At 35.8% G+C, this 27,528-nt stretch overlaps 1 protein-coding gene and 1 non-coding gene across 2 annotated transcripts; one reads left to right on the top strand and one right to left on the bottom strand.

Moving 5' to 3' along the window:
* Nucleotides 1-12,228: 12,228 nt before the first annotated feature.
* Nucleotides 12,229-13,101, bottom strand: LOC131143644 (uncharacterized). The gene has a single exon (XM_058091924.1). The coding sequence runs from the start codon at nt 13,099-13,101 to the stop codon at nt 12,229-12,231; it is 873 nt and encodes a 290-aa protein (XP_057947907.1).
* Nucleotides 13,102-14,086: 985 nt separating this feature from the next.
* Nucleotides 14,087-14,192, top strand: LOC131147374 (small nucleolar RNA R71). The gene has a single exon (XR_009134760.1). It is a non-coding gene; the product is annotated as a small nucleolar RNA R71 (small nucleolar RNA).
* The last annotated feature ends 13,336 nt before the right edge of the window (nt 14,193-27,528 follow it).

Below are 27,528 nucleotides of genomic sequence, written 5' to 3'. Positions count from 1 at the left end.
GCCTCAAGAGAACCACTTGAGGATTTCCACTATCCACTCCTTTAATAGGCGGAGCTACCTCTACAATCCCTCCTTCACATGGGCGGAGATACCTTTACAATCCCTTCTTATAGGCGGAGATACCTCTTCAAGCAATATCCCCTTGCTTGGAAAGATTCACACCCGAATCGTGGTAGTAAGATCAAGGTACAAAGGTTTTGTACAAAGATTGCTCCTCAAAGAGCTAATGAGTACAATGGAAAAGCAAATCTAATACACACTCAATGAATAGAAGCTCAATATAGAAGAAAGGTGTTCTTTAAGGTATTTTGCAAAATATGAATGAGAGAACTTGCAAATGAAGTAAATGATATTTGTTAATGTGAATTAATTGCTCAAAAGTTGTTCTCCAACTCTCCAAACCTTGAATTTAAAGGCAAGCTTGAGATATAGCCATTTTATGGCCGTTGGAGGAGTTAATATATATTTTATTTAAAAAAATATGTATGTTTTATAGCAATTTTTTTTACTTTTCTCGAGAGGTCCGGTCAACTAGGCTGGGGTTTGGTCACCCGAATTGCAAGTGATTTCTAGAATCGTGCTTTTTTGTTGCCCGACTTGATGATTCAGCCACCCAAATCATGGCTCACAATGTTCGGTTGCCTGGGCTGAAGTTCTAGTCGCCCAATTGCCTTGCAATCTTGAGTTTTTGGGCGTTTTCATGTTCAAACTCATTTTAGGCCTTTTGAAATAGGTTAGCACTTTAATAAAATGATTTTCCATGAAAAGTTTAAGTGCCTAAGGTGCAACTAAGGTCAAGTATGAGCTTCACACCAAATTCATTCAGATGTGTACTTACAACAATCCTAAATACAATTACACATGAAAGTTCTTTAAGTTTTCAATCATGATCTTCAAAGACACTATGAAATTTGCCAAGTAATATGTCATTGAATGCTTAATGGCTTTCATTTTGCATTGGTCATTGTGCTTTGTCAAAATTCCATTCCTGTTAACATACTTAAAGCATAAATAAGATGCTTTGGTTTGTTATTATCAAAATAGGATGAGGCTAAATAGGCCAATAATCTCCACCTTTTTTATGATGAAAAACACATGAGCAAAATGAGGTAGCATGACAAGGCTCCCCCTCGCAATATGCATAAAAAAAAAAAAAAAACAAAATAGACAATATATCTTATATCAAGCATACTCAAATGAAGACTCGTTGGCTTTTTGATCAGTACTGTATCATAGTGTAGTTTATATTTTGTAAATTGTTGTTTCATATATAAGGCTTGGGCACAACAACTCCCGACAACTACATATTAAGCCTCGGCTATGGATAGGGCCACCAAGTTTTGTTTCTGGGAAAATAAAGAAACAAGTGATTGACCTAAGAAATGACATATTCCACTTGTACTTTTTCGATCAACTTTGCTCTTGAAAAAGTTTGCATAGGAGTAGCTTATTATGTCAAGCAAAGTGAACTTACGATACCATAAGCCTAAGTCGTTCGGGCAAATTAGGTATTGAAGTATTTTTTTAACAACAATTAAATGTGATTGTTCCAGCGTGACTTGAAATCTTGCGCACATGCACACATTGGACACTATATCTAGTCTGCTAACTGTTAAATATAGCATACTGTTAATCATACCTCGGTAGAGCATAACATCTACCAGTTATACCTTACTCATCTTTGTCAAGCTTAGTGGAATGACTCATAGGAGTCCCCAACACTTTGTCATCTTCCAAGTTAAATTTCTTGAGCAAGTCTTTTACATATTTTTATTGGTTAACGAATGTGCCATGTTTAGCTTGTTTGATTTGAAACCCAAGAAAGAAAGTGTCTCCTATAAAGCTCATTTCGAATTCCTCTTGCATGCATTTGGAAAACTCATTGCACATCTCCTCATTAGTAGCATCAAATATGATGTGATCTACATATATTTGGACAAGGAGCATGTTTTCCTTTTTGATTTTGATGAATAGGGTAGTGTCAATCTTCCCTTTTGAAAATTCGTTATTATGGAGAAAACCACTTAGCCTCTCATACCAAGATCTAAGATCTTACTTTAAACCGTACAAGGCTTTGGATAGCTTGAAAACATGGCTGGGGTATTTATGACGTTCAAAACCACAAGGTTGGTTAACATAAACTTCCTCATTTATATAGCCATTCAAAATGGCGCTTTTAACATTCATTCGATATAATTTGAAATCCTTAAAGAATGTATAAGCTAGTAACATGCAAATGGCTTCCATCCTAGCCACAGGTGCATACGTTTCCTCGAAATTTATTCCTTCTTCTTGATTATACCCTTGTGCTACTAATCTAGCTTTGTTACAAACTACTACTCCATTCTAATCCTTCTTATTTCGATATGGGGTTTTGTTGAGAGTTGGCCTAATTGAAACTTTGTTCATGACATAGCAAGCGGTATTTACTGCTTCGACCCAAAAGTATTTTGGTTGGTTATGCTCATTTATCATTGTACTAGCCATTTCTTGCAAAGACCTATTCTTTCTTTCAACTACACCATTTTGTTGAGAAGTTCTAAGTGCTGAGAAGTTACGTGAGATGCCCTTTATATCACAAAAGTTTTCCATATCCTTATTTTTAAACTCTCCTCCTTTATCGCTTTAGATATGTGTGATTATATAGCCTTTTTCATTTTGGAGTTAATAATTTGGAAAACCTTTCATGCACTTCATCCTTAGATGCTAGAAATAGAACCCATGTAAATCTAGAGAAGTTATATACAATAAAAAAAGCATAAGACTTTCCCCCTAGACTCTGGATTTGAGTTGGACCAAATAAATTTAGGTGAAGCAGTTGTAGTGGCCTACTTATGGAGATAAACTGTTTCTTTTTTAATTTTGACTTGGTTTGTTTACCAAATTGACAAGCATTATAAATCTTGTCCTTTACAAATTCAGCTTTCGATAGGCCTTTTGACTAAGTCACCCTTGACTAGTTTTGAAAGAAGATCCATGCAAGCGTGACCTAGTCTCCGATGCCATGACCAACTAGCTTCACTAACTGTTGAAAAACATTTTACATCGTGTGAAGCTAAGTTTCAAAACTAATGGTGTAGACATTGTCAAAACGGTTTACAACAAAAGACACTTTATGTTCATTTGAATTCTCAACTATACAACTATCCTTTTTGAAGGTAACATTAAAGCCTTTGTCACATAGTTGACTAATACTTAATAAATTATGCTTTAAACCTTCAACAAGCAATACATTATCAATAACTAGAGTAATTCCTTACCAACCTCACCGAATCCAATGATTTTACCTTTGGCATCATCTCCAAAGGTGACATATCCTCATTGCTTTGGCTTAATGGATGTGAACTTTGATTTGTCTCCCGTCATATGCCTCGAGCATCCACTATCCATGTACCACTTATCTTTTGAGGAGGATGACTTGACGCATACCTACACAAGGAATTTAGGTGACTACTTTTGGTTCCCAAATTTTCTTGGGTCCTTTCAGGTTAGCGTTGGGTTCACCTTTTACTTTATAAACCATTTTTATTTTAGCATCTTTGTTTTTGAATGGGCAATCAAATTGAATGTGGCATTTCTTTTTACATAAGTAGCATGTCGTATACATATAAGAATTATTTGAAGAAGTATAAGATTTTGACTCTTTTACAAAATGGCCCATATAAAAAATTTTCTTTTTCTTGTTTTCCTTGCCATTAAAACTGATTCCTTCTTTTTCCAAAGATCCCCTTTGAGCACCTAAGAGTTTTTCAAAATTACTTTTTCCATTTGTGAACTTGCAAATGATTCTGGAATCGTCTTCTAGTTTTTTTTTCTAAGTTTGCAATTTTCAAATCCTTATCCTTTAGCAAAGTGGAATAGGACTCCTACAAGTTCTCTAAATTCTTTGTTAATTCTTTATTTTCATTTTTCAACATAGTGTTCTTTTTAGTCATCTTAACAAGAATCTTGTGTGCATGAAGTAGTTCTTTTTGCAATTCTTTATATGAAGGCATGCAATTATTAAATGAAACATCACTGGAATCATCATATGATGTAAAAGAAGAAGATTATATCTCGTAATTGTCAAGTTCCATTAAATAGAGGTTTGCTACTTCATGACTACTTGAGTCATTGTTTGAACTGTTGGAGCTCGACTCATCCCACGTGACAGCCTTCATTACCTCCCCTTTTTTTTCTTGGAGTCCTTAAACAAAGGACATTCTGGCTTGATATGCCAACCTTTTTGTAGTTGTAGCAAGTGGAAGGATCTGAATTTTGCTCTCTCTTGCTTGATTCTCTTTTTTCCATCATTGAGCCTTGAAATTTTCTAGCAAATTTCCTATTCTTTTTAAAGAACTTACTGAATCTTTTAGTCAGTGGGGCCATATCCTTGTCGATATCCTCATCATCTTCATCACTGGAGATCTTTGTAGAAGCCTTGAGAGTAGTAGCCTTCTTTGTTTTATTTTGCTTATTTGTCCTTTCTTTGATAGCCATTTTGTAGGTGAGAAGGGATCCAATGAGCTCGTCCAGTGTCATGGCTTTCAAATCTCTTCCTTTAGCGATAGCTGTTGCTTTTGGCTCCCAGATGGAAGGTAATCCTCTTAGCACCTTCCTGATCATCTCATAAGTGGGTGAAGTTTTCCCAAGTGTATTAATAGAGTTAATAATGTGTATGAATCTGGCTTACATGGAAGATATAGACTCATTAGAAATCATTTTGAAAGTTTCATATTCACTTGTCAGAATATCAATACCGCTATCTTTAACATCCTCAGTTCCCTCCTATGTATATTCTAATTTCTTCCAAATATTTTTAGCACTCTTGCATGCCATGATCCTATTAAATTCATTTACATCTAATGCACAGTACAAAGCATTCATAGCACTAGAATTTATTTGCATTAACTTCACATCATTTTCAGTCATTTCATCTTCAGATTTAGGAACGTCTTTTCCTTTAATAGTTCTCATAGGTACATAGTCTCCTTGAAAAACTACTCTCTATGCTCTCCAATCCATGGTTTGAATGAATATTTTAATTCTTTTTTTTTTTTTTCAAAATGTATAGTTTACACCACAGAAGATTGGAGGCCGTGTAGAGGGTTGACCCTTACCAAAAGGGGATAAACCAACTTGAGCCATATGATATTTATACAAATATGGTTAGGCTTTTTGTAACCGAGCTCTAATACCAATTGTTAGAATTGGTGATTGGTAGGCTCGCCATTATAAACCTAACTACTCCCAAGTTCAATAGAACAGTGAGTAAGTTAGGTATCGATCCATAGGGACTCAAGTGTAGTTATTTGCCACTTCTAATCTAGTTTACTACCACTATGTGTAAAAAGGTAAAAATGGGAGATTCTTATGGGGTTTTCTAATAATCTACTAAAAGCATGTAAACTCTATATTATCACTACTCCTACAAAGTAGATCTAAGATCACGAATCATACCTAGACTGTCGTTTGGCGCAAGTTATGTTCAGCCAACTATCTGTCTTAGGCTAATAACTAAGTGAACCATTCGAGGGCATGAAGTAGCGGAGGTGAACCAATCATCTAGAGCACGATCAGGAACTAGGGTATACTCTATCTGAACGATCACAAATCTACCCCGTACATGAACCGTAGCCTAATTCGTATGGATGATTGAATCTCTAACTAGGCTATCCTATCCCCTAGGGTATCATCATTCTCAAAGATGTAAACTTGCATGGTATTGAAAGGAAAGCAGTAAAGAAAAGCATGTAAAGTTGGCTTCAATTACAAAATCAATAGTTTGTCACTAACAATCAAGTATACAACTGAAAACCCTAATCTACTTGGCAACATCAAGAATGAGAAGGTTGTCACATGCCTTCACGAATCCAAACATGAACCAAAACAAGAATTTAAATCTAAAGCAGTAAATCTACTCTACTTGATTCTCAATGGCTTTCTAGGTCTGTCACTATCCAAAAAGAGGCTAAAGAGGAATCCTAAGAATAGATTTGAAGCTATTATTTATACCCAATAGGGTTTACAAGGTTTGAAATTCAAAGTAGGAAAGTCTGTAGGAAATCTCACATAGAAGATCACTGCAATCGACCTAGTCGCACCTATGCTTTCTCTTGGTTGAGCCTTAGTTGAGGCTCATGGGAAATCAGGAATTTAAACTTTAGCATCTTCGACCTAGTCGCGCCAATTGGTCTTTCTGGTCGACCTGCTGGTCGAGACTTGCAAGATATCAACCTTCAATTCAACTTAGGAACTCGACTTGGTCACCCCTCAAGGTCTCTTGGTTGAGCACTTGGTAGAGGCTCTTAGTATCTTTAGCATAGTAGGCTTCAATATCTTGACCTAGTTGCCCTAGAGGATCACTTGGTCAATCACTTGGTTGAACCTTGCAGCATTCTTTTTTCAATCTGAACCTTAGAGTCTGCAACTTGTGACCTGGTTGCCCTTATGTTAGCAAGTCGCACCACATGGTCGAACAGGGTCTTCTTTCTTTTGATATATTAAGGGTCTATGGGTTTGGTTGAGCATCCGATTTTGAGTTTCATGCACTTCAATTACTCCCTAGGCTTATTGTAATGATTAACTACATGATTTTAGCTTGTTTTTCCTGAAACATGAACAAACCTTGCATAACTCCAAACTATGATAACAAAGGGCATTTAAAAAATAAAAGTAGAAAAAACAAAGGTAAATGAGGGCCTAAAATAGTGCATTTTAGGGACTCATCACAACCCTCAACTTTCACTTTGCTAGTCCTTGAGCAAAGAAAAAACTAAGAAAACTGTTAGAATTGGTGTATTCCCAAGAGGGGGGGGGGGTGAATTGGAATTTTAAACTTTTTCTCCTAGGTTAATCTATCCAATAACAGTATATGCACAACCTAGGGCCTGTCTATACAATTTCCAAATGCATAGATAAATATAATGTGGAAATTAAGTCATACGCATTATTCACATAGTAACATACACGTGTGGTAAATATAAAGTGCGGAAATATAAACAAACACACGATATGTTATCGGGGTTTGGCCAATTGTGCCTACGTCCCCACCTCTAGCTCGCAAGCAGGAGGATTCCACTAATAGCTCACTTAAGGGTGGAGCGGCACCGTTTACAACCAGGTCAAATTAACATAGGGCTGACCTCAACCTTAACCAGGTCAATTAGCGGGGCTGACCTCAACCTACACGCCTTAACAGGACGACACACCTAGCTTTCCTAACCAGGTCTAAGCCAATCCGAGACTATTCCAAGGCTAGTCTCCCTCTTCAGGCCCGTTCCTAGAAATATAACAGTATTTGAAATACAATCAAATGGTACAATGAATAAGCTTTCAAGTAACGCAGATGTGTACCCAAATGCGTGCAATTACAAACACCACAGTATGATTCAATATGTAAGCTCAATGTGGTCTAAGATGTCAACTTTCAAATAGATTTACTATGGTTGTAATGAGTGCGTGAGAATGCAAACCTAAATGATCTTTGTATCACAGGATATTCAATCTAAGTGCTCAAACAAAGATATTATCCAAACTTCATATATTTCAATCAACAAGTTTTCTCAATACATATATGTATATGAAGCTCTAGCAATGTATAAGTTTGGTTTGCAAAATGAGTTTAATCTTTGTATTCAACTATAGATATAAATCAATGAATATTGCAACAAAGATTTTTCTCACACAAACAAATATCTCTTTAAGGATTTATCAAGACAAAGCATACTAGATGTTGCAATGAAGGTGCAAATCGTAGAAGATCTATCAAAGTCTTCTTAGGATAGACTTATTAACAAAGTCTCCTAAGAATACTTAGGTTTAGCTCTCAATGAAAATAAATCAATCAAATATGAATGGGAGAGCAAACCTATTAAATATAAACACTCAAAACCAACTTACAAATGATGTAGGCAATATGGGAAGGTAAGATTGAGTGTGTGGAGCTTGGAAATGAGTATTATAGGGTTTTGGTTTTTCAAAGAATTTTCCCTAATCAAAGTGGCTAATCACCACTAATTTTCTCAAATGAACTCATATATATAGGCAAGGGAGAAAATATGACCGTTGGGGACCTATTTGGTATTGTTTGAAAAGATTAATGATGTTCAAATCAATTTAACCCTGTTTAAAAAAATATTAACCGCGGTAAAAAATAGGAGCAACCCGAGAGGTTCGGTCGACCATAAATGATTCGGTCGACCATAACTCAAATGGATCGGTTGACCAGGGGTATTTTGAACTGAGTGGTCGGTCGACCGAGGCAAGGCGATTTTCCAACTTTTCGAGGTTCGGTCGATCGGGCCTTTTTGAACTGCATGGTTCGGTCGACCAGACCGCTGGGAATTCTCCCGAGGACCCTCAAGTCGACCAGGTAGTTGGAGTACAAAAGTGGTCGGTCGATCAGGAGGTCAAAACGTTGACTCTGAGGTGGTTCGGTCAACCGGCAAGAAATGAACTGTAAGGTTCGGTCGACCGGGCCTTGGTCAAACTGTTGACCCAGGGCTGGTTCGATCGACTAGGGCCTTTTGAACTACAGGTTTCGGTCGATCAAAAGTGCACCAAGTGTGCATTTCGGTCCCGTATTAAACCAACAAGTCCTATTCAAGTGCTTAACAAATATATGTGAATATGTATGTGTCCTAAGGTCACTTGGGGTCCAATTTGAAAACACCGAAAAAGTCCGGTGTCAATCGACCGAAGGTCGACCGAAGGTGCACCCTAGGGTCTTTCTATGGTTCTTTCTCATTCATGGTTTGGTTTGAGCTTACGTAGTAAATCATACATGTGATGTGTGTGAGCTTATTACAAACCAAATGCCCTAATTACTATTACAGACCAATATAAATATATTACAATGAATATGATTTGGTCTTCAAGCTTCTCTTACTTTGTGCACATCTTGATCTTATCATTCTTGATTCCTGCACAAAACCTCAAATGCTCATTAGATACAATGAGTATTTGTCATAATCAAAACTGGGCGTGACCAATAAGGTCAACAAAAACTAAGAAAATCCTATCTACCTTCTATTTCGTAGGAAACACAATTGCATTTACTGTATGGAACAAGGCTTTAAACCCCTAGGTTGACCCTAGTGGACGAGTTGTAGTCTCGTGAGGGTTTCTAGGGTGGTGCACAAAAACACCAAAATTAGTGAATGTGAAATAAGGTAACATGCAACACAATTATGCCATTTCTCATATACGTATATAACCTAATTACATGTAGGCTGCTCCATACATAACTTTGTTATACACACAACTAAGTAACAATTTACTCATACATGTCTCAACAGTGTACAACCATTATGAAAAGCATCACTCATAGAGAATCAATCGGCAATTGCAATCTGTCAACATGTAAGTTCAAGTATGGATAGCCCACGTCACAAGGCATGTGTAAGGTGAATGATTCATTGCACTCAAGTTAACTCTTAGACACCTACAGAACAGTCGTCTTGACTCAACCTCACTAGTATAATCTTAAAAATACTCAAGAAGATAGGTTCACTCTCATATGTCAGGAAGAATGTGATGATCAAACATTTCACATATGTTGAAGAACTAACACCAAACAAAGAGTGAACTAGTCTCATAAGAATCGGAACTAGCCTATCAATGAGGTGTCAAGTCCTTCACCCTAGCACCTTCTCACCTACTCGCCACATCCAACCAAGACTACCCAAGATTGACCTATTCATAGACCAGGCGTGAGTACATCTTATGCATTGGACAGCTAAAGAATCTTCATACATGCAGGATCATGTGTGTAATGTCCCTAGCTCGACCCTTTTATATTTAGAGCAGGTATTCTATGTGTTTTTCATTTATTTTTCTCTTTTGCTCGAACTTTTATGCATTTTTTTTCTATGGTCAGTTAGGACAATTTTCACAACTTTTATGTTGTCTTTGTACTACCAATAAGAAATTAAGCTAAAAAAGGAGTCCATGAAATAGGTTTATATCTAGGGATGGCTTAATTTTCACGTCTTGATTAGGCTACAAGACCCAAATTTATATCTACCCACTAGACATCACCTCTAAGATAGTAAATGCAAGAACTGAGACTAGCAGGCGAAGAAAATCCAAAAAAGGAAAGTTGAGTTCCTTAAAATCCGAGTTTGATGTCAAAAACTCAATAAATAATGAAAGGCTAAATAGTACCTCACAAGGTGTCATAGTCACCACGGTTGTTCTCTCAGTACTCTTAAGGAACCCTAAGTGCTATGAATCATGTGAAAGTGCATACTAGCCTTATGAAGTACCATGTTAATTCAAGAGCTTACATAATAGTATTCTCATAGAGTATCAAATCAGTATATTAGCTATAATATGTGAAACTAAGCACAAGCAACTCACTACTTCGTTAGTGAGCATAATAAATTCATATAAATGAAAAGCCTACTCACGTAACCTATAGGTAATATAGAAGTATGTAAAGGGAATAAATAGTGTTAACATGGCATAAAATAGATAATGTCACTGAAAATTTTGAAAAATTATGTCATTTTTGTGCTTGAAATGTGCCGTATAGTGTTCATACCCCCTTCCCCCAACTTAAAATTCAGTGTCCTTATTGAAGTGTGGAAAGAAAAAACCAAGAATGAAAGGGAAGGAAACACTACACGATGCTATGAAATCAATTAGTGTACCTGTGTAAGTAACAACCATAAAATTTAGAAATAGCATGCACGCAATACTACAATGAAGCACAAAAGACAAGCCGAAAGTACCATGTAGTATTCATTGATCAGTAAGGCAGTACAATGTATATAGAATGTCAAAGCGCATGTACAACCCTTCCAAAAACATAGTGGTATATACAAAAAGAAATGCAACTAAAATAAAAAAAAAAGAAAGAAAAGAAACAACAAAAGTGTGCCTAAGCACAATACATACATAGAGAGCGCAAAAAAATGGGTTGTCCTAAACACCTAGTCCTTGTCTGACTACGAATCAGAATCAGAAACAAGATAAGTATTCTCAAGGAAACGGCCGGGGCCAGAAGATATTGCATTTGCAGCGGCTATTGCTTGGACTATCACCACCATCGAGCCCCAAATTGCAGGGGTCAGGTGGGGAATTGGTGTGGTTGGCTGAGCTATACTGAACATAATATGTGGGGTACTATTCGGGGGTGGCACTGTAGCATGCATCATTGGTAGTTTTGTATCCTTGGGGTTCACCTGTGGGGCCCTCATCTCCTCCACCGGCCATTCCTACTCCCTTGAAGCGACTTGCCCCCTTTTAGACGACTCTCCCCTCAGTGGGTTTCAGGACTGTCGATGCCAAGCTGTATATCATGGTGATTGGCCTTGCTTCTCATCAGTCTGGGATCCTAAGCATAGCCACATCTTCAATTATGAGTGGATAGGAAAATGGAGAAAATGAAGAGGCATAGGTGCAAAGGGAGCAAATAATCAAAAAGCTTAGGTCACCAACTAGAGTTTCGTGTGATGGGGAGATCACCGGAGCTAAATCCGTTAGTCAAAGGGTCATCGAAAGCTTAGAGTTGGTGATTGGGGCTCGGGTGACTAAGTAAAAGGGATGCGTGATGACGGAGGAGCGAAGAGGTTGAGAGATTTGGTTTAGAGTTTCGTGGGAAAAGGGTTTTAAATGCGATTTTTGACATCCTTGACCAAGTTGCATCAGCTCTCGTGCTTGTCACGCCTGGTCACACCCCTCAATTTAAATAAGAATATGAACTACCAACCAGGTCGCGCCTAGCTCAGTGCTAGTCATGCACATGGTCGAACTTCTTGATAATTTACAAGTCTGGACAAGTTCAGAGACTCAACCAGGTTGTGCCAAAGAAGTGATGGTCGTGCCCTAGTCAAACTTCTCAGTACTTTAGTAGCTCAAAAGACTTGCAGGGCTTGACCTGGCTAAACTTGTGCACACTAGTCAAGCCCTAATTGCACCCAAAACTAAACTAAAACCTATTTTATAGACTTTAAACCCTATTTATACTACCATATACATCCTAAGGATGAAAAAAAAAAAAAAAATACTCAGGTTGTCTCCTAGAAGTGCTAAGTTTACCATCTTTAGCCAGACTCTTATACAAATCGTGTTGAACTCACCCTGGTTTGAAACTAAGGGTTTCCTCCATTTTTATTTTAAACCAGGTCTCACTGACCCACTGTTGTCCCTCTAAACTGGAGGCCAAATAATGAATGGCAAGAATATGCTTGTATGGATCCTCCACACCAGATATAGAGGTGCTCTCAGGCTGAAGTATATCCTCTAAAGGGTGCCTCCACATAATTGAGGAGCCACTTCCTCAACACATTCTTCAATCATGTCAATGTCCATAACTTGAATGTGATCAGGTGGATGTTGGAAAGCGTAGAATACATTTAGCCAGAGTTGCATGTTGCCAAGGGAAAAGTTCATAATCCCAGTCTTACATTGAATGCAGGCGTTAGCCATGACTAAGAATGGTTGTTCTAATAGGATAGGTATTGGGTCCTTGGTTGGGTCTGAAGGTTTCATATCTAAGACAATGAAGTCAATAGGATAGTAAAACTCATTGACCTTGACCAAGGCATCCTCTTTCACAATCCAGGGCCTTTTTACTGATTGATTGGAAAAATTCAAGGTGACTGGGGTGGGCTTCAGCCCTCCTAAGTTGACTTTCTTAAAGACCAAGTACAGAAGAAGGTTCAAACTTGCCCCTAAATCTAAAAGAGCCCTATCAATCATGTAATCACCAATTACACATGAGATGGTTGGAGCTTCGGGGTCTTTTAGTTTAGGAGGAAAGTGACCTAACAGAATTGAGCTCATATGCTCAACTAGCTTAACTTGTTTGTTCATGTGCACCCTTAACTTTCGGTTCTGTATGCACAGGTTCTTGAGGAACTTGACATATGCAGGTACTTGCTTGATAACATCTAAAAGAGGGATGTTGGCCTTAACTTGTCTAAATGTGTCCATGATGGACTCAGTGGTGGTCTCCTTATTAGATTTAATGGGTGCATGAAGAGCTTTAGGGTAAAGAGCTGTAGCAACATAATGGGGAAGTGCTCTATCCTTGGAAAAAGTAGGTGTCTCAGTATCAACTACCAGACTAAGAGAAGGAGGATCACATGGTTCATCATTGGTTTCTTCCCTCATCTTCTCCTTACCCTTTTCTTGGTCCAACTTCTCCCCAATCCTATTGTTTACCTCCCTACTACTCCGAAAAATGGTTATAGCCCAGGCTTGCTCATTGTAGGATGAAGGTTCAGCAGCCAGCTCGTATTCTACCCTATATTAGCCCTTAGGGTTCACTAGAGGCTGACTTGGCAATTTACACCCTTATCTTTCCTACTCAAAGAGGTAGCTAGTTGCCCTATGGCGGCTTCTAGCTTGGCAATTGATTTGCAGTGAGAGTGAAGTAACTATCAACTTGGCAATCTACCTCAATACCCTTGGGGGCTTTCAACACCATCTCCTAAAAAGAATCATATTTGGAGTGAGAAGGAAATGGTTGTGGAAAATATGAAGGTCTAGGGGCAAAAATGGAAGGATTTTGAGAATTTTGGTACAAATGAGGAGGTGGAGCAGTGGGTGATATATGAGGTCTTTTTATTTGAAAACTCAGAGCTTGTGTCCTCATGGAGAAGTTAGGATGTTTTTTCCACCCAAGATTGTTTGTGTTTGAATTTGGGTCATTAGTTGGCCTATCATATCAATTATGGGTAGCCTTAACCTCCTCCTGCACAAACTCAGGTGGGGGAGGCGCATGGGGGCAATTGTAGTGTGTGCGTGTGTGAAGGATCAAAACAAATGGGACACACCTTTGCATATGCCACAGGTTGCGGTTGCTGTCCGAAGGGGCAAGAATTGGTCTATCTTTTTCACTATGATGTGCAATGTGGGTGCTACCTCATGGCCCTCAGCTAACTTATAGACTCCCTTATGTTTGGAAGTGGAAGGTTCAGATGGTATATGAGTAATAACAGTATGCTGCTGAGAATTTTCGACGAGGTTCTCGAAGAGAGCCTAGGCCTTATTATCATCTTTGGTGAGGAAAGTACCTTTATAAGATGCATATACCATTGAGCTATCTCACTCAGCTAATCCTTCATAGAAGGTATAAACCAATTGCCACCTAAGGACTTGGTGATATGGACATTTAGGTAAAAGGTCCCTAAAATGCTCCCAGGTCTCAAAAAATAGTTCCCCATCCACTTGTGAGAAACTAGTGATTACTCTCCTAAGTTGCTTAGTCTTCCCAATTGGGAAGTCCCTTTTTAAAAACTTATACTGCATAGTGGCCCAATTGGTCATCAAGTTTGGCTTTAAGGATGTTAACCAATATTTGGCCTTATCTTTCAGACAGAACAAGAAAATCTTTAAGCGGAGGGCATCATCACCAAAATTATGGATGCGGATGGTAAAATAGATATTGAGGAATTCATCTAGATGCTTGTAAGGATTTTCATTAGAATTCCCATAGAAATTAGGAAGCATTAAGAAGATGGAAGTCTTGATCTCAAATTAAGCCACTTTAACATTCAAAAACCAAATACAAGATGACAAGGCGTATGTGTTGGGTGTGAAGTAGTCTCTAAGGGGCTGAAGTGGTTGTTTTGCCACCATAGTTTGGTGGGGAGCTTGGGGTTCCGTGATTTGAACAGCGGGAACCAGATTACGTTCAGCCATGACTTTAGGTTCAAACGACTCAATGGATTTCTAGGTTTATCACTAAATAAAAAGAGGCCAAAGAGGAACCGTAAGAACATATTCGAAGCTATTATTTATACCCAATAGGGTTTACAAGGTTTGAAATTCAAAAATTGGAAAGTTTGCAGGAAATCTCAGGCAGAAGATCATCGTTGTCAACCTAGTCGCACCCATGCTTTCTCCTAGTCGTGCCCTAGTTGAAGCTCATGGGAAATCAGAAATTCAAACTTCAAGATCTTTGACCTAAGCGCGCCAATAGGTCTTCTTGGTCAAGATGCTGGTCAAGCCTTGTAGGATCTCAATCTTCAACTTAGCTTAGGAACTCGACTTGGTCACCCCTCAAGGTCTCTTGGTTGAGCACTTGGTCGAGACTCTCAATATCTCTGGCTTAGTGGGCTTCAGTATCCCAACCTAGTCACCTTAGAGGGTCACTTGGTCGATCCTTGCAGCATTCTTCTTTCAGTCTGAACCTTGGAGTCTGCAGCTTTTGACTTTGTCACCACTATGTTAGTTGGTCGCACCACATGGTCGAATAAGGTCTTCTTTCCTTTGATATATTGAGACTCTAGGGGCTTGGTTAAGATCTGATTTGAGTTTTGTGCCCTCCAATTACTCCCTTGGCTTCTCGTAATGCTTAACTCCTCGGTTTTAACCTGTTTTTTCATAAAATATGAACAAATCTTACATAACTTCAAACTATGATAACATAGGGCATTTATAGAATAAAAGAAGACAAAACAAAGGTAAATGAGGGTTTAATATAGTGCATTTCAAGGACTCATCACAACCCCCAACTTACACTTTGCTTGTCCTTTGGCAAAGCAAAAACTAAGAAAACTAAAAAAATCCTATCCGCCTCCTCTTTCATGGAAAACATGATTGCATTTTACATATGCAACAAGGCTTTGAATCCCTAGGTTAACCCTAGTGGATGAGTTGTACTCTCATGAGGGTTTCCAGGGTGATACCCACAAACACCGATATTAGTGAACATGAAATAAGGTAAGATGCAATACAATTATGCTATTTCACATACAAGTATATAACCTAATTACATATAGGCTCCACCATACATAACTTTGTCATACACACAACTTTGCAACAATTTACACATACAAGTCTCAATAGTGTAAAACCATCATGAAAAGCATAACTTGTTGGCCTAACAAGGCTTACGAATCTTATTTTGATGATAACAAATCAAGGGAATTTAACATGGTTTGGTTAAAGCGATGATGTTTCAAGAATTAAGCATTAGAGTTCAAGATCAAAAGTGCATTGATAGCCTACATTCCAAAAAAGTGATAAAAAAAAAACTCAACAGATTAAAGTTTGACAAATCTTATGAAAGCTTAAAGAATGTTGAAGCTCAAAGTCAGGGTGGACTCAAAGGAAGACATACATGAAGACTTTAGATTTCGAATGTTTAAGTCTTAAGAAAAGTCTTATGTAAGTTCTTCAATTTAAAATCAATATAGATGCTTTGATGCTCTTAGGAATGATTATTGACTTAGAGACCTATTTTTAAAATACCTGGAAAATATTTTTTAAGGTCAAAAGTTATTTCAAAAGGATTAAAATTATTTTTGAAATGAAAGCACCTTACATCTACATTGATGAGCAATTTTCTCTATCAAATAGGTTATCTTAAAAAGTGTCCAACATGAAAGTTGTGGGATTTTCTCTTAACTTTTGGTTGATACCAAGAATGTTCAAATCAGAGTTGTATAGTGAAAGTTATATCCAAAATACTGAAAAGTGGTTGAAGCTGACAACACCTCTTTTTGAAAGGTGAGTGACTTTCAGAAATTAAGATAAATAAGCATGGAAAACTTTCAAAATTGTTTGCTCGGGCCCCAAACTTTGTATAAACTTGGGAAATACACCAAGTAAACTTGGGAAATACTCCAAGAAAACTTGGGCAACAAGAAATTACTTTTAGAACTCTATAAATATATAGAAAACCAGAGGATTTTTACATACAACTACTTACAATCTAGCAATCAAAGTCTCTAATTCTCAAGGCTCTCTTACTCACACATCCTTGCTAAAGTTCTACGAATTCCTACTGATACAATCACTCGGTTCTTGTGCTCTTACTAAGTTTTATTCAAACTAAAGAAGAACCCGGTGATTAATTTCTTGAGTTTGAAATTCGTTCTTTATTAAAATTTAATTTAAAGTATATTAGTTTTCTAACTTGTACTAATAAGCTCTATTGTGAGAGCATCTTTGTACACAAGAATTTATTCTTGTTTCTTGTTGTTTTTGACGGTTCAGGTTGTTGAATCGTTGGTTTACCAAGCACGGGGTATCGCTTTGGGAGGACGACCTTATCCTATTTGAAGGAGTGTGTAAAAGGTTTGCTCCACCCAATTAAGGGAGCGGTATAGTGAATCCTTTGGTGGTGTACCTAAGGCGAGGACGTAGGCGAGTATAGCTGAACCTCGTAAAAACATTGGTGTCACTCTTTTCTCTATTCTCTTTAAATTATAGCATATATAAATTGTGTGGATGCTTATTTGAATTGCTGGATATTAATTTGCTTTTAGGAATTACTGAAATTGTAAGGGAGTACTTTGATTAATAAATAACATTGCGGAAACCACAAGGGAGTACATTGATTGATTAATACCAAAGCTCGTTAATACATTGATTGGTTAGATATACTTAAAATTAAGATACTTATTTGATATCAATATTTAAATTTTGGAAGCTTGGTTGAATTTTCTATTTTTGTGACATCAAGCTAACTTCATTAATTGGATTGAATATCACTTGTACTTGTGAAGTTGTTGTGTTTGAAGAGTGTGATTGTAAATTAACTCAAATTGAAAAAGGGGTTAACTTTTAAATAAAGGAACTTGTTAAACAAAGGGATTTCAAAGAAAGTTATAAAAACCTGATTCACCCCCCTCTTGGGAGTACACCTAACTTTTCAATTGGTATCAGAGAGGGGTTATAGAAAATCTTAAATTAGAAGCTATATTAAGATCTTTATGGCACACCTAGGCGTATCTCCCTTTGTCGAGGGTCAATCCTCAACTAGACTTCATATTTTTTGTGGTGTTAACTACACCTTTTGGAAACGAAGAATGAGAATCTATTTACAAACTATGGATTGGAAATTATGAAAATTTGTCACACAAGGTGACCTTAATCCCACTAAAATAATAGATAATAAAGAAATACCCAAAGAGGAAAAAGGAATGACCGACAATGACCATAAAATGTTGCAAGTAAATTCAAGTGCTATGCATGCATTATATTTTGCTCTAAATGTAAATGAATTCAATAGGGTTATGGCATGTAAATCAGCTAAAGAAATCTGGGATAAACTTGAAGTGACTTATGAAGGAATGATTGATGTTTAAGATAGTAGAATTGATATACTCACTAGCGAATATGAAACATTTAAGATGAATCCTGATGAAACTATCACTAGTATGTACACTAGGTTCACCCATATCATAAACTCGCTCAATGCGTTAGGGAAAAATTACACTACTCATGAGATGATTCGAAAAATACTTAGAGCACTCCCTTTTATTTGGGAACCTAAGGCCACCGCAATAGCTGAAGGAAGAAACTTGAAGAATACTTCCCTAGATGATTTAATAGGATGCCTACTTATATATAAGATGGCAATAAATGAAAGAACTAGAGGAAAATCTAAAAACAAGGAATCCATTGCTTTCAAAGCCTCATATGAAAGCTCTGGTGAAGAAGATCATCATCGTCCCATGCCATAATACAACCATTTGCAATCTCTAGGTCACTTGATTCATATCCTGAGCTACTAGAACTTATGTTGTCCTATGTAGTGACTTTCATTGCCTTTTTCTTTTTCTTCTTGGAATCCTTCTTGAGTTGCGGACAGTCCAGTTTTATGTGTCTAATCTTTTTGCAGTAATAACATGTAGGAGGTTCAGCCTTTGTTTTCTTCTTATTGATTTCTCCTTCATCTGATTTTGAGTCCCATAATTTTCTAGTAAATTTAATCTTCTTTCTAAGGATTTTTGCAAGTCTTTTGAGTCACTGAGAATGCCAAGCAGTATAAGCAATCATTTTGAAACCTTTTGAAACAACTATACTAGATATTTGTTAAACAATTTTATCACATAACAAGTATAGTTTTCCTATGGAACACAAATGCATTAGAAAATAGATATCAAGGAATGATATAAGACTAATAAACCAAGAACAATCCATATTTAATCATTGGATATGATATTCTGGGTTTTCATAAGACCCTCAATAAAAAAAACCTAAACACGCGTGATGCAAATGAGTCATTTATGCTCTTTCTCTAGGGATGGAGCTTAGCTCCACTGTAAGTTCTTATGCATGCATTTTCAATTAAGGATGAAGATCAATCTTCATTCAACATTTACTCATCTTTTTTTTTAAAAAAAAAAGTTTAAGCATGCATCATAATATAATTATTTTAGCATATGGTTTATGGATTTTGACTCTTGATAAAAAAATTAATGAAATTTCGGCAACATGCCGACTGTAAATAGAGCATTTTCCCATTTTGCATATCAAAAAACCATGCACCAGATATCCTAGGAGTTTCTATAGCATGCAATTCACATGTCACTACATCAGCCATGCAGGTGGCATTCAAGTCAATCAGTATGCAACTCTCAAATCCACTACTAGCATGCAATACACAATACTGCATCAGCCATGCAATTGACATTTCATACAAATATGCATTACAGTAGTTCAATAAAAAATATATATAAAATAAAAGCCAGCCATAAAAAAAGATTTAATTATATAGTACATTATGGATAGTAAACTCCAGTGCTGCTCTCATAAAGGCATATAAGCATAAGATAAGATCGTGAAAGCATTTAATTTATGTAGTCATGAAATTTAAAAAGAGAAATGCTCCTCCTCAATTATGCATTCTACTCATTTTTTGCCTTTTTCATTATTTTCAAATGTTTAGCCAACTACATTAGATTTTCAATGACTCAAACTTTGCTTTGAATGCCTAGGCTTAGAGGACCAAAAAGTCATAATAAATATTTCTTCAGGGTCATAAGCCTACCTTGCCTCTTTTCTTATGAATTTCAATATGTGAGAGGCTCAAGTTCAAATGGCTTTCTATTGTAATTGCTTGTGCATAGGTTTCTTTGAACTCTATACTTTCTTTTAGATTGAAACCTAAGGCGATCATCTTGGCCATTTAACACCATTTTAAGGATACAAAGCTTTAAATGATTTGACTTAAAGTTTGAGAGCTTGTGAAGGTAATTTGAATAAATACTCTTAGAGATTAAATTTCTATTAAGTTCAGAAGAGTATTCAGGAGAGGCAAGACATTTTCCAAAATATTTTCATGTTGGTAATCATGTCCAAGCTTGGGCAAAGAGCATTTAGGTGAATGTGAACTTATTAGAACATTGCCCTTTTTTGACCTCATATCTTCCCCTATTGGAGGGTATCTTTCAAATATGATCACTATTTTTAGCAAGGATACAAGCCATTGAATAGATGAAACCTTATCGAATATGATTGTGGTTTGGTGAAGATTTCCTATGGAGGAGACAACTTTTACATGAACCAAAATTAGAGAATTTTGCATTTTAAATATAGAGGGAATATTTTGATTTGACTATAAAGCTTGAATACCTTAGTGGATGTCTCTAATTTTGATTATGGAAGGGTGTCTTTAAATAAGAACTAGCAGAATAGGAAATTATGATCATTAGTGCTTATATCCCGAGTGATGACTGAATTTTAATCAAAGATATTATGAGCTTGGGGTTATATGATATATAGTATAAGATTTTTTCCCTAAAGCTTAGGCTTGTGTAATGGAAAAAATATAATTGACTTAAGATTATTATATTCAAGCATTGATTGAGCATTAAGAATTATTTACCAAGCAAAGATGCCTTGTCCATTTGGAAGTAGATTTTCTTGAACATGCTTCTAAGATTTAATTCAGAATATGATGATTTGCGATTTTCATCTTAGAGTTACATGGTTCTAGATAATTTAGCTAGTTATGCCCTAATCCTTTTACTTTGAACAATACCAAGGAATGATATGAATAGTGTGGAGACTGATGTCCCATTTAAGTAGAAATAGACTCATTCCTTTCCAATTCAAAGGTAGCATGTAAGCGCACACCACTTCCCAAGCCTTTTAGTCGTCACTACCCCTTTTCAATCTAACTCATTTGCCAAAAGAGTTATATATTCATTAAGTAATATTTGGCTTTTAATACTTAAACTGGATTGATAAAAAATATCCTTCTAAAGTTATAAACTTATTTTGCTTATTTTTGATCTTCTAGAAGCATTTAAATATGATTGAACATTTAAGAGCATTATGTTGGAATTGGTGTATTTCCAAGAGGGGGGTGAATTGGGTATTTAAAAAATTCTTCCTAGGTTGAATCCAAATCACAGACAGTATTACACAACCTAGGGTATTTTTATGAAAACAAAATACCACTAATATCAAAATGAGCAGATAATCAAAATAAGTATAGCAGGCTCAGTATTTCCCAAATAAATATGTATGCTTTAAAGCATATAAGACATTCACAACAATTTAAGCGGAAGCATACATGTACAAAAAGTAAAGAGATAAAGGAAATAGTGATATAGGAAATGTTATCTAGGTTTGGCCAACAATGCCTACGCCCCTGCCTCAAGCTCACAAGCAAGAGGATTCACTAATTGCTCGCTTACAGGTGGAGCATCACCAATTATAACACCCTCTCCTTACTGGGCAAGGGAATACCCCAGGTCACATTCACAGGGCTGACCCTAACCTTTACAACCACACCTTAGAAAGGTGCTCTTGGTTTTGTTAACTGGGTGTAAACCATTCGGTGGTTTCTTACCTGGGTCTAAGCAATCCGGTGCATGTTACTGGCTAGTGCAATCCTCTTCCAACAATCACACATCTGGAATACAACAGATATAATATTTTGTGTACAAATAAATGCTTCTAAGCTAAGCATATGTGTACAACCGTGAAGCTCAAATATGCACTCTAGTGTAGTAAAGATTTATGCTCATTAGAGTTTGTGAAATTTACCTCTCAAAGATATGTTAATCAAATAATGTGTGAGAGGATAATATAAATGATCTTTGACTTAGGTATGAAATATTCACTATGTGTAATTCAAAGATCTAAAATCCAAAGAAAATAACATCTCCAAAAGTATTTTTCAATAATAAAGAATAAGAGAGGATGATGATTAGCCTTACAAAAACAAATATTTTCAAGTATCCACAAGAATATCTCCAACAAATATGTTCAAGATTAAGTGTAGTAGATGTTGAATATAGCTCACAATAATGAAGATCAAACACTCTTCAAGTTGCAATTGGTTTGCAAATGACGAGTATGAAAACTAATGCTCTCTACTTTTAATAATTTTGCAAGAAATAATCAAAGAGAGAGTATAATATACTTTGAATATTAAAGAATGTAAGCAATAAAAGAACAAATATTTTTGAGAGAATTTTTGCTAATCAGCTTGCTAATCTCTCTCTAATCTAGACAAATGAAGAGGTATATATAGAATTCCCAAAATTTTAGACTGTTGGGGATACAAAGGGAATTTCAGGAAAGTTTAATTAAAAATAACCCTTGTTTAATGCAGTAAAAGATTGCGAACCTGATAGGTTCGGTCAGCTAGTGCATAGCACTGATCACTCGAATAGACACAAAAATTGGAATTTAAATTCGGGGTTCGGTTTGTTGTAGGAGAAGTCGGTCGGCCAAAACAAGGCAATTTTTCAAACCTTCATAGGTTTGGTTGCCCAAGGTTTTTTAAACTGAAAGTTTGGTCAGTCAGGGAGGGTAGAGGAAGTCAATTTGGAAGTTTGGTCAACTGTGGAAGCTTAGTTCAAAAATAGGTCAATCAGCTGAGCCAAGTCAAACATTTGACTTCTGGCCAAGTCGGTCAACTGAGGCGTTTATAAATCCAAAAGGTTGGTCGACCGAGCACCTTGAAAAGTCAAGGTATGCCCTAACTTGACCTTAAACTATTTTCAACCATATGGGAAAGGATATGATATTTTAATTTGAAGGGTTATGGGTCCTATGGTCAATCTATGGTTTTGGTTTGAGCATTCAAGCCTTATTATGCATGAGATGCAATTATTACAAACCATAAAACTTAGTATTATTACAATACATCTTGAAAGAATAAACAAAAATCTTCATGCTCTGCTCCTTTACAATTTCATGAATTGCGCCAAATGGTGTGCACGTTTTAGTGCTTCTGGGCTTCCATTTCTCATCTGTCATCTGTGCTTAGAAGAATGAACCTATTCATACATTTAGAACACAGATGAGATACTATAGTTTGTCATAATAAAAATAGGGATCAGCCACAAAAAGTCAACAATCTCCCCTTTTTGATGATGACAAACACAGAAGCAAAATTTGGGTTTCCTAGACAAGGCTCCCCCTAACGATATGCATAAATAAAGAATGATATTCAATAAAGTTCACATACAAGCATGAAGACTTCAGATTTTTTCAAGTTGTGCATCTAAGCATAGTTATCATTTTTCATTTTGAGTAACAAAAGTTCAGGGAGAAAGGACTAATTTTGCTCTCATAAAACATCTCCCCCTTTTGTCATCAGCAAAAGGGTTAAGTTAAGAAAAAATATTTGATTATTTTAAAAGAAGTCTTAGCTTCAAATAGCACTCCCCCTTTCTAAAATATTTTTCATTTTGCTAAAAAGAATTCTTTCCCTTTAAAACACTCCCCCTTTTTGATATAACATTTGGGCATAAGAATATAAAAACATTTGGGTATATAAAATATTAAAACTATTTGAAAAATACAACAATTAAACACACAAAACAAAACAAAAAAAAAAGTATTCCCCCTTTGATGTTTGCAAAAGGTGCTGGGGGTGATGCTTGCTGAAAAAGAAACTTTAATATGATGATCAAGCAAGAAATTATTTTCTGGTTAGGCATTTAAGCATAAATCATAATACAACCAGGAATACCAACCATATAGATCTGAACAATATGGAAATTTAAAACAAGATCATATGGCAACACAAATGACTGTGGCTATGCAACATATTTCAACTTAGGATTTTCAATAAAATTAACACATTTTAGCACATGCCACAGTGAATTTAAAACAGTTAAAAGCCAATATTATTGGTGAGCTTGATATGATAGAAATTTAATTTTGGATGCTACCCCTATCAATTTTAATCTTAGCTTAGATGAAAAAACAGCTTATACTAGTTAAAGACTAATTTCACTATGCTTGAAAGTATAAGCCATCATTTTAAATCTTTGAAAATAAATATACTGGTAAGGATTAATTTACTCTTTTATGCAACCGATATACCTATCCCTATGGATCACACATGCATCAGAAAAGAGATATTGAGGCATGCAATGATGCTCATAAACTAAAGGAGCCTCAATATTCAAAAAGTGTAATATGATGCATATGAGTTCTTTATGCTCTTTCTTTATGGATGAAGCTAAGCTCCCCTAAATATTCAATGATTATGTGAGGATGAAATTTAAATATTCATTTAATTTTTACTCATCCTTTCAAAAATATTTTAACATTTATTTTATCATAATCATTTTTGTATAAGGTTTTATTTTGGGAAAATTTTATCAAAATTTTGGCAGCATGTCGTCTGTAAATTGGAAATTTTCCCATAAAACCTGTACCTAAAATCTAGTTTTATTTTATTTTATTTTATTTTTTTTAGCAGATAGTTCATTTCAATCATGCAACAACCTAAAACCACTAATAACATGCAGTTCTCATCACTGCATCAGTCATGTAGGAGGTGTTCAATACAGCATGCATTTCAGTAGCACAATCAATAGATCATATAAAATAAACCATCCATCAAAACGTGAGAGGCACAAGTTCTAATGGCAATAAACTTTAAAGGTTTGTGCATAGATTTCTATGAATTTTGTTCCATAATCTAGATTGAAACCTATAGTAATCATATTAGCCATTTAACTTAATTCCATGAAAATGAAGCTCTAATGGGTTTGACTTTAATGTTTGAGAGCTTGTGAAAGGAAGTTTGATTAAATACTCTTAAATATTAATTTTCTATTATGTTCAAAAGAGTATTTAGGAGAATTTGAACATTTTCCAAAATATTTTTGTGCTAGTAATCAAGTCCATGCTTGGGCAACGAACAATTAGGAGTATATGATCTTTCTTGAAAAATGCTCTTTGGTCATTTTAAGTTTACCACCACAGGAAGGTATCCTTTAAGTATGATCACAAAATGGAAGGAGGATACGACTCGATGAATGGATGAAACTTTACCAAAGTGACTGTGGTTTGGCAAAGAGTTCCTATGGAGGAGATGGTGAACCAAGATTAGAGGATTTTTATATTTTAAGTTCAAAGGGAACATTTTGATTAATTGGGGAAACTAGAATCCCTTAGTGGATGCCTCTAATTTTGATTATGAGGAATCTCTTGTTAATTAGCACTAGTAGAATAGGAATTTATGATTATTAGTGCTTAAGCCTAGAGTGATGACAAATATTTGGTCAAGGATTTTATGGCTCTAGGATGAGCTTAGGGAAAAAAAAAAGATATAACGTGAGATTGATTCCCTAAAGCTAAATTCTGTGCAATGGACAAAAGATGCTTAACTTAAGATATTTATGTTTAGGTAAGGGTTAAGCATTAAGAGTTATGTACCAAGAAAGGATGCTTTTTTCCATTTGGAAGTGGATTTTAATCAAGAATACTATAGCCAATGTTTACATATTTTACCCAATCATTGTGATATATAGTGATTAAATTCAAAATTGGATGAATTTGTTGATATTTCGTATTGCCTTGATTTTGTGATGATCTTAGTATATAGAATATTGTATAGTGAGTGCACATACTAAGTTTTGATATTTTAGGCACAAGCCACTTCCCAAGCCTGCATCCAACACAACCCCTAAACCTAATCCTAAGATCTAAGAAAGAAATAAATGGTTATTTTATACATATTTGACTCTGTTTTTGCTCGAATCCTAAGGGGTTTGCTTTCATGATCATCCACATCATTTCTTTATCTAAGCCTCTAGCACCTCTAAATGTGAAGAAATATTTAATGTTCCCTTTTCTTTTACAATATAAGCAGGTTTTGTAAATAGATGAAAGATTATGCTTACAATTCTTATGATTACTCGTTGAGGCATGACAATGGGAATTATATGATGATCCTAAACCCTTTTTGAAAAGATTTTTCCTTTTAATTTGTAAGGATTTATTATGATTATTCTTTTCATTTATGATGCTAGGACCATCCTCAATCTTTCCATTCAGACAGTTAAAAATTCTCTTAATCTTTTTCTTTTCCAGAATAGTATAATATTCTCTCATCTCCCTTAACTGCTTTGCTATCCTTTTATTCTCGTTTATCAAAAATGTTTTCTTCTTAGACACTCTTACTAGAAGCTTATGCTGTTGGAAAAGGTGTATTCCCAAGAGAGGGGGGGGGGGTGAATTGGAAATTTTAATTTTTCTCCTAAGTTAAGTTAGAGGTCAATATGTTTTGGTACCCTAAGGTCCTTCTACATGGTTCCAAATGTGCTGATAAATAAAATATGTGGAATTTAAATCATGCACATCATTCATAAAATAACATATACGTGCGGTAAATATAAAGTGCTGAAATGTAAATAGACACACGATATGTTATCGGGGCTTGGCCAATTGCGCCTACGTCCCCGCCTCTAGCTTGCAAGCCAGAGGATTCCACTAATAGCTCACTTAAGGGTGGAGCGGCACCGTTTACAACTAGGTCAAATTAACACAGGGCTGACCTCAACCTTAACCAGGTCAATTAGTGGGGCTGACCTCAACCTACACGCCTTAACAGAACGACGCACCTAGCTTTCCTAACCGGGTCTAAGCCAATCCGGGACTATTCCAAGGCTAGTCTCCCTCTTCAGGCCCGTGCCTGGAATACAACAGGTTTGCTCAATAAAACAAATGGTATAGTGATTGTGCTTTCAAGTAAAGCAGATTTGTACCCAATTACGTTCAATCACATACACCACAATATGAAATAATATGTAAGCTCAATGTGGTCCAATAATTTAACTCTCAGATATATATATATATATATATATATATATATATTTACTATCAGTGTAATGAGTGCGTGAGAGTAACAATCAAGCAATCTTTGTTTTACAAGATATTCAGGCAAGATGTTCACACAAAGATGCTAGCCAAACAATATATATATGTATATTTCAATGAGCGGGTTTTCTCAATCGTATGATGCTCTAGTAATGTATATGTTTGGTTTGCAAAAAGATATTCAATCTTTGTATTCAGCAAATAATATGTAGGTCAATGAATATTGCAACGAAGATCAATATCACATAAACAAATATCTATTCAAAGTTATATCAAGATAAATCCCACAAGATATTTGGAAATGTTTGAAGAGATTTTACAATCCAAAAACAAATACAAACTTCACAAAATATTGCGATGAATGTGCAATACTTGGAAGTTTAATATAAGTCTTCTTAGGAGAGACTTATTAACAAAGTCCCCTAAGAATACTTGGGTTGGCTATCAATTAAAATCGTCACAAACAATTAACACACTTGGGAGAGCAACCCTAGAAAGCAACAACACTTAAATCACACTTACAAAATATGTTTAAGTGGAAGTTCTGGTAAGAATAAGTGTTGGAGGCTCAATAAATGAGTATTATAAACTTTGGGATTTTCATAGAATTTTCCCTAATCAAAGTGGCTAGTACATGCTTAATTTTCTCAAATGAACTCATATATATAGACATGGGAGAAAATATGACCGTTGGGGACCTATTGGGTATTATTATAAAAGTTT

The sequence above is a fragment of the Malania oleifera genome, chromosome 1 (assembly GCF_029873635.1).
Source record: "Malania oleifera isolate guangnan ecotype guangnan chromosome 1, ASM2987363v1, whole genome shotgun sequence".
NCBI classification, from domain to species: Eukaryota; Viridiplantae; Streptophyta; class Magnoliopsida; order Santalales; family Ximeniaceae; genus Malania; species Malania oleifera.
This window is presented reverse-complemented; position numbering and strand designations above follow the sequence as displayed.

Bases quoted from the DNA above. Each gene is read 5' to 3' on its own strand.
- LOC131143644 (XM_058091924.1), bottom strand. From the start codon at position 13,101: ATGAGGGAAGAAACCAATGATGAACCATGTGATCCTCCTTCTCTTAGT.